Source organism: Chaetodon trifascialis, chromosome 18 (genome assembly GCF_039877785.1).
Source record: "Chaetodon trifascialis isolate fChaTrf1 chromosome 18, fChaTrf1.hap1, whole genome shotgun sequence".
Lineage (NCBI taxonomy): Eukaryota > Metazoa > Chordata > Actinopteri > Chaetodontiformes > Chaetodontidae > Chaetodon > Chaetodon trifascialis.
In genome coordinates, this window is record NC_092073.1 from 14595913 (window position 1) to 14611875 (window position 15963).

The 15963-nt window shown below is 46.8% G+C and overlaps 1 protein-coding gene across 4 annotated transcripts in view; it reads left to right on the forward strand.

Annotated features, from left to right (window-relative positions):
* arfgef1 (ADP-ribosylation factor guanine nucleotide-exchange factor 1 (brefeldin A-inhibited)) overlaps positions 1-15911 on the forward strand; it is a 46345-nt gene extending 30434 nt beyond the window's left edge. For 2 of the 4 annotated variants that reach the window (XM_070985594.1, XM_070985596.1), the window contains 26 exons: positions 1328-1547; positions 1638-1749; positions 2401-2606; positions 2732-2816; positions 2947-3112; positions 3504-3655; positions 3761-3889; positions 3981-4139; positions 5128-5272; positions 5383-5473; positions 5969-6009; positions 6151-6320; positions 6829-6980; positions 7964-8136; positions 8234-8394; positions 8899-9029; positions 9222-9351; positions 9511-9646; positions 10007-10145; positions 10420-10492; positions 11075-11234; positions 11451-11590; positions 11774-11945; positions 12040-12178; positions 14265-14382; positions 14532-15911. In XM_070985594.1, coding sequence (XP_070841695.1) covers positions 1328-1547; positions 1638-1749; positions 2401-2606; positions 2732-2816; positions 2947-3112; positions 3504-3655; positions 3761-3889; positions 3981-4139; positions 5128-5272; positions 5383-5473; positions 5969-6009; positions 6151-6320; positions 6829-6980; positions 7964-8136; positions 8234-8394; positions 8899-9029; positions 9222-9351; positions 9511-9646; positions 10007-10145; positions 10420-10492; positions 11075-11234; positions 11451-11590; positions 11774-11945; positions 12040-12178; positions 14265-14382; positions 14532-14753 — 3722 coding nt within the window. In that variant the 3' untranslated portion in view covers positions 14754-15911. The remainder of the gene's footprint in view (positions 1-1327; positions 1548-1637; positions 1750-2400; positions 2607-2731; positions 2817-2946; positions 3113-3503; positions 3656-3760; positions 3890-3980; positions 4140-5127; positions 5273-5382; positions 5474-5968; positions 6010-6150; positions 6321-6828; positions 6981-7963; positions 8137-8233; positions 8395-8898; positions 9030-9221; positions 9352-9510; positions 9647-10006; positions 10146-10419; positions 10493-11074; positions 11235-11450; positions 11591-11773; positions 11946-12039; positions 12179-14264; positions 14383-14531) is intronic. The other 2 variants (XM_070985595.1, XM_070985598.1) reach the window with 1 other exon arrangement.
* Positions 15912-15963: the final 52 nt, after the last annotated feature.

Consider the following 15963-nt stretch of genomic DNA (forward strand, 5'->3'; position numbering starts at 1 on the left):
AAAGGGCTGCAAAGATATCCCACAAGTCCCAGGGACTATCCACGGGCTAGCCTCGGGCTAAGCTGTCAAAGCTAACCAGCTGAGGCAGTTGTGTTAACTCGCAGGGGCGTTATCTTACCAATACTTAGGACAACTCATTAGTAATCCAGCAGCTCGTAGGTCAGAATTTGAATTTTGAGTGTTAAATTCGCGCCGCCGGCTGCTGGGGATGTCAGACGAAGACCATTTTCTTCTTCGTACAATGCAAGTGTGATATGATTTGTGAATACAAAACACTGAACTGTGCAAGTACGTTACATCACCCTCACTCTTTCAATCGTCTCTTGTGTCGTTCTCTCCCCTTTTTCTGTATCACTTCAAAGCAAGAGCAGGTAACAGTAGAACAGTACGGAGTGTTTGTTAGAACGTGTTGCTGTGATGGAGATCGTATGCTTCAAGCCTGTTGTGTCTCTAGCTTTAGATGGTTTTGTGCTAGTCTTCCTTTATATAAACTGTGTTGTTTTTAGGGTTTCCCCTTGTTCGTAGATTGTAACCAAAGACACGTATGGATTCACTTTGAACTAACGGTAGAAACACTTTTTCTGAACTCGATGGGCACAAACGCTGCTTGTTAATCTTATGAATATGTTATGAAGTATTTCCCCAGTATGCAGCTCAAACCTTCACTTCATTTTACCTTCCTCCCTCCATATCTGCTCCGCAAGCCGGAGAATGGGAAGCACACTGCCAGCTCACATTACTTTGACACTGCCCTGAATGTTTTAAAGAGTTTCCGATGAGTAATCAGACGCCCGGCCCAAGCACGGGGTTGCAGGGTGGGCGAGCAGCAGGTCCCCGAGCTCGTTTCGGCAGCCTGAAGAAACCTCCTCTCATGGCCTTTAAATTCTGGCTGCTTCCTCTTCGACTGCCTGGAGCTTTTTAGATAACTCACCTTTCATAATATCCCCTCTTCCTCTCTCGCCTTGCACCTGCTCTGTGTGAATAAGTGTGTGTTTTCTGGGTTTTTTTAGGCTGCGGTCTCGCGTGCATGCGAGTAACACCAGTGTGCATACCCTCACTGCCAACAACAATCATTAAGAAGGCCTCGGGGTGACTTTGTTCTCTGCGTTGCAGTTTCCCCTTTCAATTACTGACGTCTCTCTCCTGCAGTACTAACTTAAAGTTAGCTCACCTCATAAGCCTCCAGGCTGAGTTTGTGCCAACAACAGAGTTTCAATTAAAAACTTTCACTTCTGTGATGGTTCCAGGCACTTTTTTCATACAGTAACAATAGAAACACTCAGGTTATTTCCACTCATCCATCATCTCTTCTGGGTTCTCCTATCAGGTGTTTTTTGCTCCTCAGGACAAGAGAAACCTTCAGAACAAGAGAGCACGGAGACCAAGGCCCCGGAGACCATAAACCGCTATGGGAGCATTAACTCTCTAGACTCCACGGCCTCGTCTGGCATCGGCAGCTACAGCACGCAGATGTCAGGCACCGACAACCCGGAGCAGTTTGAGGTGCTCAAACAGCAAAAGGAGATCATCGAGCAAGGCATCGACCTGTGAGTTGTGCCGCGCACACTTACAATTTTAATCTGATACTGTGATACGGCATCGGTTACAATGCGTCCTGTATCTCTGGATCCAAACAGGTTCAACAAGAAACCAAAGAGAGGAATCCAGTACCTTCAAGAGCAAGGCATGCTGGGTACAACCCCGGAGGATCTTGCTCAGTTCTTGCACCAGGAAGAGAGACTCGATTCGGTAACAAGTCACCCTGTTTTCATTCAGTTTGTGTTTGTGGAGTTTTATTTCAAAAGGCATCAGCTGTCAGCTGAAGTAGCAGCAGAATACCTGGCAAATAAACAGCTGCACTCTACCTTTTGCATCAAGTAGCCAAACTGTACAGAAGCCACAATCATCTAATGTCTGTCCAGCAGCATTAAACAGCCACCCAGCCACTGAAACGCAGAGTCTTAGAAGCAAAGTAAATGTTACTCTAATGAAGAGCACACTCTGCCTTGATTGGACGGCCTCGAGGGTGTCAGCGCACAGCGGTAATCAGCATTAAAGAGAGTTCGTAACATCTGGTTAGAAACGAGGGGCCCTTCGATGCAGTGGCACCACAGGGACGGCAAACAGAGTGGATAACTAGTCTAACATGTACTCATCGAATCCACAGTGGCTGGGTCGTCCTGCTGTGAGAACAGTGGTTCTCACTAGCTTCTAGTGCAAAGAGTGAGAAGACAGACAGACGAATAAGTTGCTCTTTTACAGCACAGTTAACACATGGAGTGTGAGAAACAGCACAGCCTTTAGGTGCTTTTAGCGAATTTTTAAGGGCTGTCTTGTTCTAATATTCATGTTATGGTACAGTGTGCTAAAATAAGACTGACCTGTCTTTTGCTCTCTTAGACTCAAGTGGGAGAATTCCTCGGGGATAACGACCGCTTCAATAAAGAGGTGATGTACGCCTACGTGGATCAAATGGACTTCCAGGGCAAAGACTTTGTCTCTGCGCTACGGATGTTCCTGGAGGGCTTTCGGCTCCCCGGTGAGGCCCAGAAGATCGACCGGCTCATGGAGAAATTTGCAGCAAGATATCTTGAATGCAATCAGGGGTGAGTTCGCATCTCCAAGCTGTGGAGACAACTGAATTTGATTTCACGTGGCCCACATACAACACGCTGTGATATTAATATGCATGCTGTCTTTCCCTGCCGTCCTCTTCGCTTCAATTTTTCAGGCAAACCCTCTTTGCCAGCGCTGACACCGCATACGTCCTTGCCTACTCAATCATTATGCTGACAACAGACCTTCACAGTCCACAGGTGAGCACTCCGCCTCAGTGAACTTTTGGGAATATGCTTTTTAACAGCGGTCATTCCCTCAGATATCAGCATAAATCACAAGGATTACATAAGCGGCTTTTGACCCGTGTCCTTATTGTCGCCTGCAAAGGTGAAGAACAAAATGACAAAAGAGCAATACATCAAGATGAACCGCGGCATCAACGACAGCAAAGACCTACCTGAGGAATACCTCTCGGCCATCTACGACGAGATCGCGGGGAAAAAGATCGCCATGAAGGAGACGAAAGAGCTCACCATGAAATCCAACAAGCAGAGTGAGTCTCAGTGCGAGGGGATGTGTCAAAGACGTGATAGACGAAGATTCCAGTTATTAGCCAGAGCCATTTTACCTCATATCTTTGTTGCTGTGATGATTTTGAATGAGGCTTACAGCCATCAGAGATGTGTCAGATGTGAACTGATTAGATTTCTCTGCAGGATGGCCAATAAAAGTCAGTGCTTGTGAGTCATCTTCAGATAAAGATCATAAGGAAATTACAGTAGCCGATTTAATGGAAGAATTATATGCATAATGACGATATAAGATAGAGAGTGCACTGACGTGTTCACATTTGCCATCAACCGTTCTGTGAAAAACACTTCAATGAGCAGTTTAAATTTTTTTGTGTGTGTGTGTGTTCATGGCTGGTGTCACTCCTCGCTCAGGCGTGGCCAGTGAGAAGCAGCGGCGTCTGCTGTACAACGTGGAGATGGAGCAGATGGCCAAGACGGCCAAAGCTCTGATGGAGGCCGTCAGCCACGTCCAGGCTCCCTTCACCAGCGCCACACACCTGGAGCACGTCAGGCCCATGTTCAAGGTAACACAAGCGGATGTAGACACACACACACACACACACACACACGAGGCGCATACAGAGTTTGACACACAAATTGCAACAGCTCATCCCTCTGTTGTTCCTCAGCTGGCGTGGACGCCCTTCCTGGCTGCTTTCAGCGTGGGTCTCCAGGACTGCGATGACACCGAGGTGGCCTCACTGTGTCTGGAAGGGATCCGCTGTGCCATCAGGATAGCGTGCATCTTCTCCATTCAGGTACCGCGGTCTGAACTGAGGGATCTTTCTGTGTTTCTCTCCCGTGCAGTATTTTGACACACCGCCTGGTCTTTTTTTGTCTCTGCAACAGTTGGAGAGGGATGCCTATGTGCAGGCCCTGGCGAGGTTCACCCTGCTGACAGCCAGCTCTGGCATCGCAGAAATGAAGCAGAAGAACATCGACACCATCAAGACCCTCATCACTGTGGCCCACACTGATGGAAACTACCTGGGAAACTCCTGGCACGAGGTTTGCTGTTCTCACTCGCTGTGTTTGCTCACAAAACTCTGTTATTCTTCCTCATAACTCTCCTGATTCAAGCAACGTGCCACAATAAGCCTCAATTTCCACTGGGATGTCTGTGTATTTTTTTTTTTAGAACAGCTGACAGTTGTTGCTAGGCACAACCGTAGACTGTATAAACCATGGACGTAGCCTGCGTGAGTTCAGGCTCGGGCATAGCATGAAACTAACACAGCCTCTTGTGGGTTATTACTTTAAAAAGATGTCTGAAAACAACAGCATTGTGCTGAAAACAGAATATTTTTTTTTTTTGTAAATAGAATTTTTATATTCTGTTACGGTAACGGTATATCTGAATAGTCCAGCAGTTTCAGAGCTTGCCAGTTCAGCTCTCCGCTGATGGTGATATAAATGCACACAGGTGCTCCCCATCTACTGACTGAGCCTGCAAAACATCTCCCTCTGATAAGACCCTTCTCCTTTTCGCTTTCTCTGTTTTTAACTGTTAGTCTCTTCAAACCTTCAGGTTTCCTTCACAACTGAAAACTGTCTTTATCTCACACACAAACAAATGTCCAGGGTTCAGATCTCCCAGGTGGCTAAGTCATGTTTGCCAGCAATGTGGCAATTCATGTATGTGCATGTGGTGTGTTTTCAAGGGCTTCTTGTCAGTCAACTAAGAAATAAGCATCCAAATGCTTGCAACCTGCAGTGCAGGTTTTAAGCTACAGCTATATAAAATAGATGTTGAACCAACCAGAATTACTGGTCTAACTTTAAATGATTTTCTGTACACATTGATTTTTCATTTAATCATTATACAGTCATAGTTGTTTAGTTGGTGTGTTGTTATTGGATCCTTCCTAATATCCACTTTCTCCTTTTACTCATATTTCTTAGTCCTTCTGTTTTGGCCCAGTTTTTCATTTGTCCCTTTCTGTTATTTTCTGCATGTTTGTGTCTCTAAGTATGCCGCTGTCTCATCTCTTCTCAGATCATGAAGTGCATCAGTCAGCTGGAGCTGGCTCAGCTCATCGGTACAGGAGTGAAGGCACGCTACATCTCAGGGACGGTGCGGGGCAAAGAGGGCTTCATAACAAGCACGAAGGAGCAGAGCAACGACGAGTACCTGGGTCTAGGTCAGCACCAGCTTACACATACCAAAGTGTCACAGCCTCGTCCTGTTTTAGCAGTCAGATCTGCACTCAGGTCTTTGTATGACTCTAATCATCGGTGCGTCTCTCTGTAGTTGGAGGCACAGTGGACCGAAAGCAGATCGCCAGCATTCAGGAGTCCATCGGAGAGACCAGCTCTCAGAGCGTGGTGGTGGCTGTGGACAGGTACTGTCATCACGAAAACACCTGTGTCTGTCTTCTTTTGACCTCAAGAATTCATACACTAATTCTGACTAAATTTCACACAAATGTCTCAGATACTGAATTGGTGACGCTAATCAGGAAACGCATTTTACGGCTTGTAGCTTCTTTGCAGCAACACCCATATTTGAAGCTATGTTGTCCACCAGAAGCTCATTGGTTCTGCTGACAATGAGCTTCAGGTGATGGTCGTTGCACCATGTGATGAAACTCTATAGCCTCTAAGTGAAGACAGCACGTTTCTCACTGGAAATTCACTGGAGTCATACGTCTCGATATATTAATTTCACACAAAAATACACTAAATATATTTATTTAAACTCACATTTGGTGACTAGACATTTTATGAGTGTGGACAGACATGAATGTTAACTGAAACACACATCTGTGCTGCCTAAAATCTTTCCATGCAATCGGGCATTTGAATCATAAATGTCACATATTCTCTGCTTTCTTTAGGATATTTACCGGCTCTACCAGACTGGACGGTAATGCAATAGGTGAGTCTAGCTGCATGCTGTGCTGTTCTTATTGCTCCAAGGACAGGTACATTTGAGCTATTTTTGAGCATGGTGAGTCACTTTGCCCGCACAAAGAACCCTTTCTTTGCTCATTGCTAACATCTGCTCTCTGTTCGTCAGTTGATTTTGTGCGCTGGCTGTGCGCTGTGTCCATGGATGAGCTGGCCTCGCCCACACACCCACGTATGTTCAGCCTGCAGAAGATAGTTGAGATCTCCTACTACAACATGGGCCGCATCAGGCTGCAGTGGTCCAGGATCTGGGAGGTTATCGGAGACCACTTCAACAAGGTGGGTGAGGATGGAGTGTGAAAACAGACATGGATACAGTGTTAGATGCATTTTCTTGAAATTATTCGTGTTATTGACAATATAAAAAATCTTGTGGATGAACTTCCTCGGTTGGGAAGAGACTGAGTGAGCTGTCTACTCTCTCTCCCACCTTCTGTTTTGCAGACGGCTGATTTCAGTCGCTGAAAAACACAAACGATTGCCAGCAAAGCTTTCTACTAATTTGGTATTCAAGGACACTTCTCTCAGTGAGAAGCTGCAAACTGACTTCGGCATGCATAAAAATCAAATCCTCAAAATACTCATTTATCATGTTGCAGAGTGGATTTTCAGAAATCCTTCTTGCGTGCTGCAGGGTGAACTGCTTCTTCTTCTCCTGTTTGTCATTTACAAGTCTTTCCGCAGGAACAGTTTGTTCTTGGAAAGCTGCATTTGTTGAATTTAAGAAAAATTAAACATCAGATTTTTTTTCTTAAGTGTTGCTCAGATATATTCTGTCTCCGTGCAGGTTGGCTGTAACTCCAACGAGGATGTGGCGATTTTCGCCGTAGACTCTCTCAGGCAGCTGTCCATGAAGTTTCTGGAGAAGGGGGAGTTGGCCAACTTCAGATTCCAGAAAGACTTTCTGAGGCCTTTTGAGCACATCATGAAAAAGAACAGGTAAAGAGACAAGCAGCACTTTTATCTGTGGGTGAGTGCTCGTGTTACTCCTCCCATGTAGATCTGTAGAGCCGGCTGGTGCAAACACAAGGCCTGCACTGTGGCTTTGAGTAGCTTCTATTTCTGGGCTCTTTCTCACATGGCTGCAGACTCCCCTCCTCCCCTCCACCTCTGTAGCAGCTCTCCGCCTTGTCTGTTATTCTTTCTGCCTCTGCTCTCTGTATTTCTTATGGCAGTGAGTAAGCATATTGTTTGGCAAGCGAACGTTTCAGCTGACCCATTTCAGTCTGTTTGCATTAGCCTTAAAGTGAATTCATATGAAAGCCTTTTTATTTCCTGGCCCGGGCCGAATCGGTCCTGAATGGATTTTGAACAGCGATCAGTAATAAATGAATTTGATTTTGCCGTTGGAACCGCGGCACGTCAAAAGACAAGCTGTTTTACTGCAGCGTGCTTTTCATTCATGTGAAAGAGGAGTAGCATTGTAAGTATAAATCCACCCACAGATTGAACAGGCTGAGAGCTTCAGCAGTGAGGAGATGGCAGCCAGCCATGTAAACCCTGCAGCACAGTGTGTCCATTAGACTCACTCATGCTGCCCTCCCGTGTGTTGGTGCGTGCGCGTGTGTGTGTGTGTGTGCGCGCGATGGTAAGTGCAGGCAGAGTTTTTCTCTCATTCATAACTACTGAGCAATTAGCAGTGCTCTTCTCTATGGCAACAGTTGCTGTAAAAACATGTCGTGCCAAGACTAGCCAGCGCTGGAACAATGATTCTGTTTGAGAATGGCTTCGAGAGTGTTACCAGGAGCTTTTAAACATAATTGACATCAATGAAGACTTGTATTTCCTCCTGTTTAATTTCTTTCCTTCGTTTGTGTGCTCTCGCTTTCTTTGCCTCTTTCTTGCATTTGTTCATCCACTGCAACTCCAATCCACTCTCCTCCACCTCCTCTTTTTCCACCCCCCGTGTCTCCTCCGCCCAGGTCTCCCACCATCAGAGACATGGTGGTGCGCTGTATAGCCCAGATGGTGAACTCCCAGGCGGCGAACATCCGCTCAGGCTGGAAGAACATCTTCTCCGTCTTCCATCTGGCTGCTTCCGACCAGGACGAGAGCATTGTAGAGCTGGCCTTCCAGACCACCGGCCACATCGTCAGTAAGTCCAGCACACACACACACACACACACACCTGAGAAGGTTCTGATCTTGTGCCTTCATCTAACCTTATCCCCCTCCACCTGTCCGTCTCCCAGCGAATGTATTTGAAAAGCACTTTGCGGCCACCATCGACTCCTTCCAGGATGCCGTTAAGTGTCTGTCAGAGTTCGCCTGTAATGCCTCCTTCCCAGACACCAGCATGGAAGCCATCCGCCTCATCCGACACTGCGCCAAATACGTCTCAGAGAGGCCTCAGGTCAGTGTGAGGCCCTGCTTTGTATCTTACTGTTACGGTGCCTTAACTGTGCATTACATCAGATAGACCATGAATATTATTGGTTTGTTGAAGCAGCAAAAAAATAGACTAAGTTAGGGCTAGAACGAGGAAGAAAGCAGACAGGTTTTATTACACGTCATCTAAGCATGTTGTGTTTAGATTAAAGGCTGTACAGTACAGGATGAATTCATGTGCGAGGGCGCAGTAGTACATCTACTCCACATCTATTTCCAGCGTGTATGAAAATGTGCCTCGTGCAGCGGTTGACTGGCACAGCTTCGGCACACTACTATAATCTCTTTCTCGCCCTTGACATCATAAATGGGGAGAATCTACTGGGAAGCATGAAAGAGAGTGAGTGGGTATAGTGTATTTCAGGGCCACCCACAGCATGCAGGGAAAGTGTATTTGCTCAGGAGGGTTAATTCTCCCCTACAGGCAGCACTGGCACAGTATTAAACATGGTTTTTATTTGTCTATCAGGCCTTCAAAGACTACACCAGTGATGACATGAATGTAGCGCCCGAGGACCGTGTGTGGGTGCGGGGGTGGTTTCCCATCCTCTTCGAGCTCTCCTGCATCATCAACAGGTGTAAGCTGGATGTCAGGACCAGGTAGGCTGGTGTAACCTGCTATACGTTGAGCGTCATTGAAGAGATCAAACTGGGTGTTTTAACACCTGTTCCTTTAGATTTTAAGTAAGCGCAGGCACAGTCCTGCTGAAGAAGAAGAGACTGCATGTCGTGCCAAAGCAAATGTCAGCTGTAGCTCCAAGGTAAAGGCCAGTGTGTGTGTGTGTTTCCCAGGGGGCTGACAGTGATGTTTGAAGTGATGAAAACTTACGGGCACACGTTTGAGAAACACTGGTGGCAAGACCTCTTCAGAATCGTCTTCAGGATCTTTGACAACATGAAGCTCCCCGAGCAGCAGACAGAGGTACACAGCACGTCCTTCATCCTCAACAGCTGTTTCAAATCAGCTGCTTTCACCACCAGGATTTTTAGTTTTAAATGAGAGTCTCAAATAGCAAAATACAGTCTCTAAGCTGCGGTATTGTGCTTCTCTCTGACGTTGCCCCCCCCCCCCCCCCCCCAGAAAGCAGAGTGGATGACCACCACCTGCAACCATGCACTTTATGCCATCTGTGACGTCTTCACCCAGTACTTTGAGTCTCTCAGTGACGTCCTGCTGGATGACATTCTGGCTCAGCTCTACTGGTGTGTGCAGCAAGGTGAGCACACGGCAGCCCTCTCTGTCTACACTCATATTTAGCTTCACACAAGATTTCTGGCATCTTTGAGCTGACTTTGTGTGCAGCGGCAGGGATCAAACGGGAGTAAAGACCGGCATCAGCTGCAGCGGCAGAGCTGAAAGGTTGCCTCTGAGCTTTTATGTGCTGCATCAATGCTGGGCCATCACTTAAGAAAAGGATTAGGGTTAAGCAAATAATCAATAAACGTTTTTAGTATTTTTGGGTTGTTGGAAAAATGGCTAAAAAGGCAGAAATCTCACGAGACTATAGAGATACAGCTTACCTTTTTTAATCGACCCTTCCCCTGCCTCTCCCTCCTCTTCGTCCATGCATCTGTAGATAACGAGCAGCTTGCCCGCTCAGGCACCAACTGTCTGGAGAACGTGGTCATCCTGAACGGAGAGAAATTCTCGCCGGAGACCTGGGACAAGACGTGTAACTGCATGCTGGACATCTTCAAGACCACCATCCCACACGCGTAAGGATGTAAAACCGCCTCCTCCTCCGCCAAGTCAGAAAACAAGCCAGCCTGCGTTTAATTCCTCCTCAGATTGCAAAGAATTTCTTATGTAATTTGATTTTTTTTTGGAAATGCAAGCCAATATTTAGAAAAGGAATGGAAGATATCCCTCAACAAAGACCTTGTTTGGCTTGACGGCTCTGGCTCAGGTCATTTTCTAGCCTGGAAGTTGTTAGTTGTTTGTCATTCGGTCCAGGAATGAGTGTGATTTATTGAGTAAACTGTTTTTCAGGCTGTTAACATGGAGACCAGCAGGAGCAGAGGGAGAACACCTGACAGCGCAGAGCCTGTCAGACAAACAGCTGGTGAGGAAGCGCAGCGTTTCTCTGTTTTGCATGCGAATGAATCACCGTTTGTTGTGGCGCTTGCATCTGTGCTGGTCATTTCTGTTAGCATAACATATTTTTCTTCATTTTCTCTAGGTGTTCTACATGTCTCCCTGAGAATTTTACTGCTAGGAAACAAAATATTTGTGTTCTTTTGCATGCACATTAGTAGCATTATGAAGCACTTTGGGGGTTGGGGTTCGCTTATTAAGATCATAATTCATGGACAACAACTTCCTTACTTACTATCAATAAGCAGTAATTGGGGCGTGCCCCTATTGCTTAGCTGGTAGGGTGTACGCCCCATGCATTGAGGCTGCCATTCCCCTGCTGTGGCCGCAGGTTCGACTCCCACCTGCAGCTCATTTGCTGCTTGTCGTCCCCCCTCTCTCTGCCCCCCTCACTGTCATACCTTCAGTTGTCTCTCTATCATAAAGCAGTAATTGGGGGGTTATTGAGGGAAACCTCTTCTGCTTATTATGCATCATAATAAGTAGAACGTTAATGGTGAATATGTATATCTGTATGGCCGTTGAGTAACTCTGCTGACTTTTCTCTCAGGACTCCATTTCCCAGAAGTCAGTGGATATTCAGTCCCGCTCTGACGACCAGCACTCCATTAGCAGCGCTGATAGGGCTGCCATGGAGAGCCGCCGGCAGAGTCAGTACAGCTCCGCCTCGGGCCTGGGCGAGGACGGCTCCAGGAGCAGGACCCCAGCGAGTACGCCTGATGCTTCACTCAAAGACTCGACTGCGAGTGTGTGTGTGTGTGTGTGTGTGTGTGTGTGTGTGTGTGTGTGTGTGTGTGTGTGTGTGTGTGTGTGTGTGTGTGTGTGTGTGTGTGTGTGTGTGTGTGTGTGTGTGTGTGTGTGTGTGTGTGTGTGTGTGAGTGTGTGTGGGCATGTGTTCTGACGGTGTTTACCTGTGTGTCCCACAGGGGTCCAGGAGCAGCGCTTATTCTCAGCCTTGCTGATAAAGTGTGTCGTGCAGCTGGAGCTGATCCAGACGATTGATAACATCGTGTTTTTTCCCGCCACCAGTAAGAAGGAAGACGCTGAGAACTTTGCTGCTGCTCAGGTACAAACGTGATGCAATGACAGAATCACTTTTTCTCATCTTTGTCTGCATTTCTGCGCGTGTGATTACATTCAGATTCAGTTAAATTCATTTCGACTGCCAACCAATACCATGCACTTCCATTATTAGCACGCTGGATTATTTTCTTTTTGAATAATCTGTCACGTGTTTGTCGTTTGGAAGCGGGATGCTGTGAACGCAGCAGACGTCCCAGTGGAGATCCAGGACCAGGGCATGTATCGCTACCTGACCTCAGAACAGCTCTTCAAGCTGCTGGACTGCCTGCTGGAGTCGCACTGCTTCGCCAAGGCCTTCAACTCCAACAACGAGCAGAGGACCTTACTGTGGAAAGCAGGTAGGGCAGGAAAGTCAGCCTGTGATTGGCACTTTGGGGATAACGCATCATGCCTGTGACTGTAACTGTGCGTCTGTATGCGCCCGTGTTCAAGGTTTCAAAGGAAAGTCGAAGCCCAACCTGTTGAAGCAGGAGACCAGCAGCCTGGCGTGTGGCCTGCGCATCCTGTTTCGCATGTACACGGACGAGAGCCGGCAGGACGCCTGGGAGGAGGTCCAGAGACGGCTGCTTAAGTAAGGAACAAACACAAGACGCATTCAGATCCCACCGCAGCTGCTGAGCCTTCGGTGGTCGCGGGTGGTCAGTGGCCTCAGTCAGTGGATCTGAGGATGACACCTACTCGGCTTCCTCCATCGATATTTAATGCGATTTCTGAGTTGCTGCAACACTCTTATTATTCCGACACTCATCATTGCAGTTAACCTTCAGTCCCCCTGTGACTGTGTCCACAGAACAGGACTGAAGTGCACAGAGATGCATTTGTCAGTGACCACCACATTAGCAGGCGTAGCACTGCAGACTCCCCTGACAAGTTAAACTGCTGGTCTTTATGGCGGATTCTGTTGTGGTGCAGCTTCTTTTCCTCCCACTAATGATGCCCTCTGCAGAGTGCTCTACTCCTGTTAAACATACATTAAGACGCAGTTGCAATTTATGCGTGCAGTTGCCTGAGAATGTGCTCTCAATTTGACAGAACTCGGAAGGTAATTGGTGGTTTTGTAGCCGGTAGTTTTGCAGTGGAAACATGATGATTCAGACTTCCTCCTGCAAAAGCTCTGCTTGAATAAACTGCTTTAGTAATTTAATTAGGTGTGTGCCTGAGATAGAGGATCTTGGGAATTTCTGGTCAGATCCAGTCTCCCTTTTGTTGTTATTTTTACTTATACATCCTGTAGAAAATGAGAATAAATGAATGATTTTAATAACCCTCAGTCTTGAGGGCAGGTTTTATTTATTGAAAATGCTCCAGGCTCCTGTTACTATCATTCCTGCAGAATCAATTGGCACCCTATCAGGGATTTTTTAGCCAATACGCCTGTGAAATATTAATATCGACTGATAGTCATCAGCTCGCTCCACCCTCTGGTCTGCGTGTGCGTATATGCATATCTCCGAGCTGAGGACTGATTCATCGGTCAAACTGGGGTTAAAGCCCAAGACGTCTCTCACACATCCGCCGTCGCTAGCCCCAATGTGGGAATAAAGAAATCACACTTCTCCGGGCAGAGCTGTCAATAGCCACCTCAGAGGAAGGAGAGCTGAAAAAGACGCCGGCCCTGAGAGGAGGAGAGGCTGTTTTGATGTCACTATCTACAGTCGGTTATTCGTGGCAGAGGCGCAGCGTCTGCACAGCTCTGCACTTCTCTGAAACGGATGCCGTCTGCTGTATAGATCCAAAGGAATCAGCGCGCTGATGTTTCATTGTTCAGTCAGCACCGCTGTCATCGCTGCATCTTTATTCAGCGCCTCACAAACAGCCATCACCTCCTTTCTCTCCCAGCCTCGGCCTCGAATTGATGATGATGTCAAGATGAAGCAGAATCATTGCCTGTCTCTCCTACTTGGATTCATTATTAGATGGAAGATGAGAAAGAGGAGGAGGAGGAGGAGGAGGAGGAGGGAGGATGGTGCCTGTTTGTGTGACTGACTCAGAAATCCTAATTCATGGAGACACTGTTACGTGTCATCACGCCTGTATTTCATGTTCCTTCTCTGTTTCGCAAATGTTCGTCATCCTGTCGTCCACAGGCCACACGGGCACACATTTATTCTTAAAATTACACACACCAGAGGCCCTGATTGGTGGAGAGCGCAAAGCAGATTTGGAAGGCGATTAGGTCGCAGAGATTGGAGTGCAAGAGAGTGTGTGTTGGGGGGGGGTGAATGGCTAACAGATGGCATCGATGGCAGAAGACAGCCGCGGGGTTCGAGGAGCAAGGTCAGAGGTCGCGGCAGTTTCCCTCAAGCTTCAACTGTGAAGAAAAGGGTCTTAATTGTTTTCATAATAGCCTCAGTCAGTGGCTTTGATTAGCAGTTACTGAGCAAAAACAGTCTTCATGATCGCCATCGCGCCAGTTTCTCAGGCGAAACGTGAGGCAGAGAAGCAGACACGTCACGGAATAACACCGCTCCGGCCTCTCGGAGCCGTACCCAATACCCAAGAGGAAGTCAGCCATTTTCAATTTGCTGTGCAGTTTTTGTGCCATTTACAAAGAGTTAACCAGATTGACCTTAAGGCTGCTTTTCCATAATAATCCACTTCTCTTCTGTTTGTCCTCCCGACGTGTAAATATCCACTTCTGTCTGTGTGTGTCGCAGCGTGTGCAGCGAGGCCGTAGCGTACTTCCTGGCTCTGACCTCAGAAAGCCACAGAGAGGCCTGGACCAACCTGCTGCTGCTCTTCCTCACCAAGGTGCTGAAGATCAGTGACGAAAGGGTAAGGAGCCGAAACGCTCGATGGCGCCATTTCCTGCCTGAGGCTTACAGCTCGGTCTGATAGCTGAACAACAGATTATTTCCTGTCAACACTTCAGAGGGTATTATCTCTCACTCTCTCTCTCTGTCTCATCCCTCCTTCACCTTCAGTTCAAGGCCCACGCGTCCAGGTACTACCCTCTGCTGTGCGAGATCATGCAGTTCGACCTGATCCCTGAGCTCCGGGCCGTTCTGAGAAGGTTCTACCTGCGCATCGGCCTTGTGTTTCACATCGCACAGCTGCCTGATCCCGAGCCAGAACCACAGCTGGCACCAGCTGAGCAGGAGGCCGACACAGAGGTCGGGGAGGAGGCCGGGGAGGAGGCCCAGTGATGCTGCGCCGCAAACAGCGTGGAAGCCGGAGCTCGACTGAGACCTCCACCGCAGACCTGTGCGGCCCTGTGCCACCTCAGGGCCCTCCGCGTGGTTCATGCCGAACACTTGACTTAGACGGCTGATTATCAATCGGCTATCTGCTACCACCCACCCGCACCCTTAACCCCCGTCACCACACACACACACACACACACACACACACACACACGCACACAAACAGACGGAGTACTTGATGAGTACAGTAATGTCTTGAACAAGGTGTAGCGATGCATCCACTGGATAAAACTACTGACGATTCCCAACATCTCTGATCTGCTCAGAAGGAATATATTTCAAACAATGTGTGCTTCTTACTGTATATTTAAAAAGTAAAGAATGAATGGTTTCAACAACATGCAAAAAGACATATTTAGTAACTATGAAATGTGACATTTGTCACACGTTGATAGTAACGATCTTTCTGTCTGCACCGCAGATGGCTAACATTAGCATTGATAGCCTCTTGGATGAAACTAGTTGTACAGATCTGCCGCTATGTAATATAATCTTATAACACTAGATTTCATTTATTTTTGTTTATGTTTTTCCTCCTCCGAATTTGCTGCACTTGATCTCTTTTTTGAATGCACTGGAGATTTTACTTTTGTGATAATTTATTTGACTGTACTATCTCCTGCAGATACAAGAATGATTTATAATTGAGCAAAGGCCGTGGAAAGTGAAGGGTTAAATTATTCCATTTTATATGTTCTTAGGTTTTTATTGGAGATGGATGATAACCGGGCGTCTGAAACTGGAAGATAAGAGAGCGACCTGATGCTAGCTGCTTTTGAGTCACTAGTCTGTTCTTACGTTTGAGTTTAGTTTTCACTCTTGTGTACAAAATCAAAAGTTAATAATATATTTAATGTTTTTCTTTCTTTGATTTTTGGGGAGAGTTATATGTATAGAGAAGATGACAAATGTTAGCTGTGCTTTAAGTATGAATGGGATGCATTCCTGCTCATGGATGTAGAAAACAAAATGTATATGATACAGCAATGTAAAGTTTTCTATGTTGCAACAAAGATTATGTACAACTTTCTGTACAATACATCATCTGGCATTCTAATCAGGTTCTAGGTCAATAAAGTTTTTGAACTTGGTTGATTTGAAACACTGAATCACTGACTTCTAAATGATCGAACTGCTAGCTGTTCACTTTTCT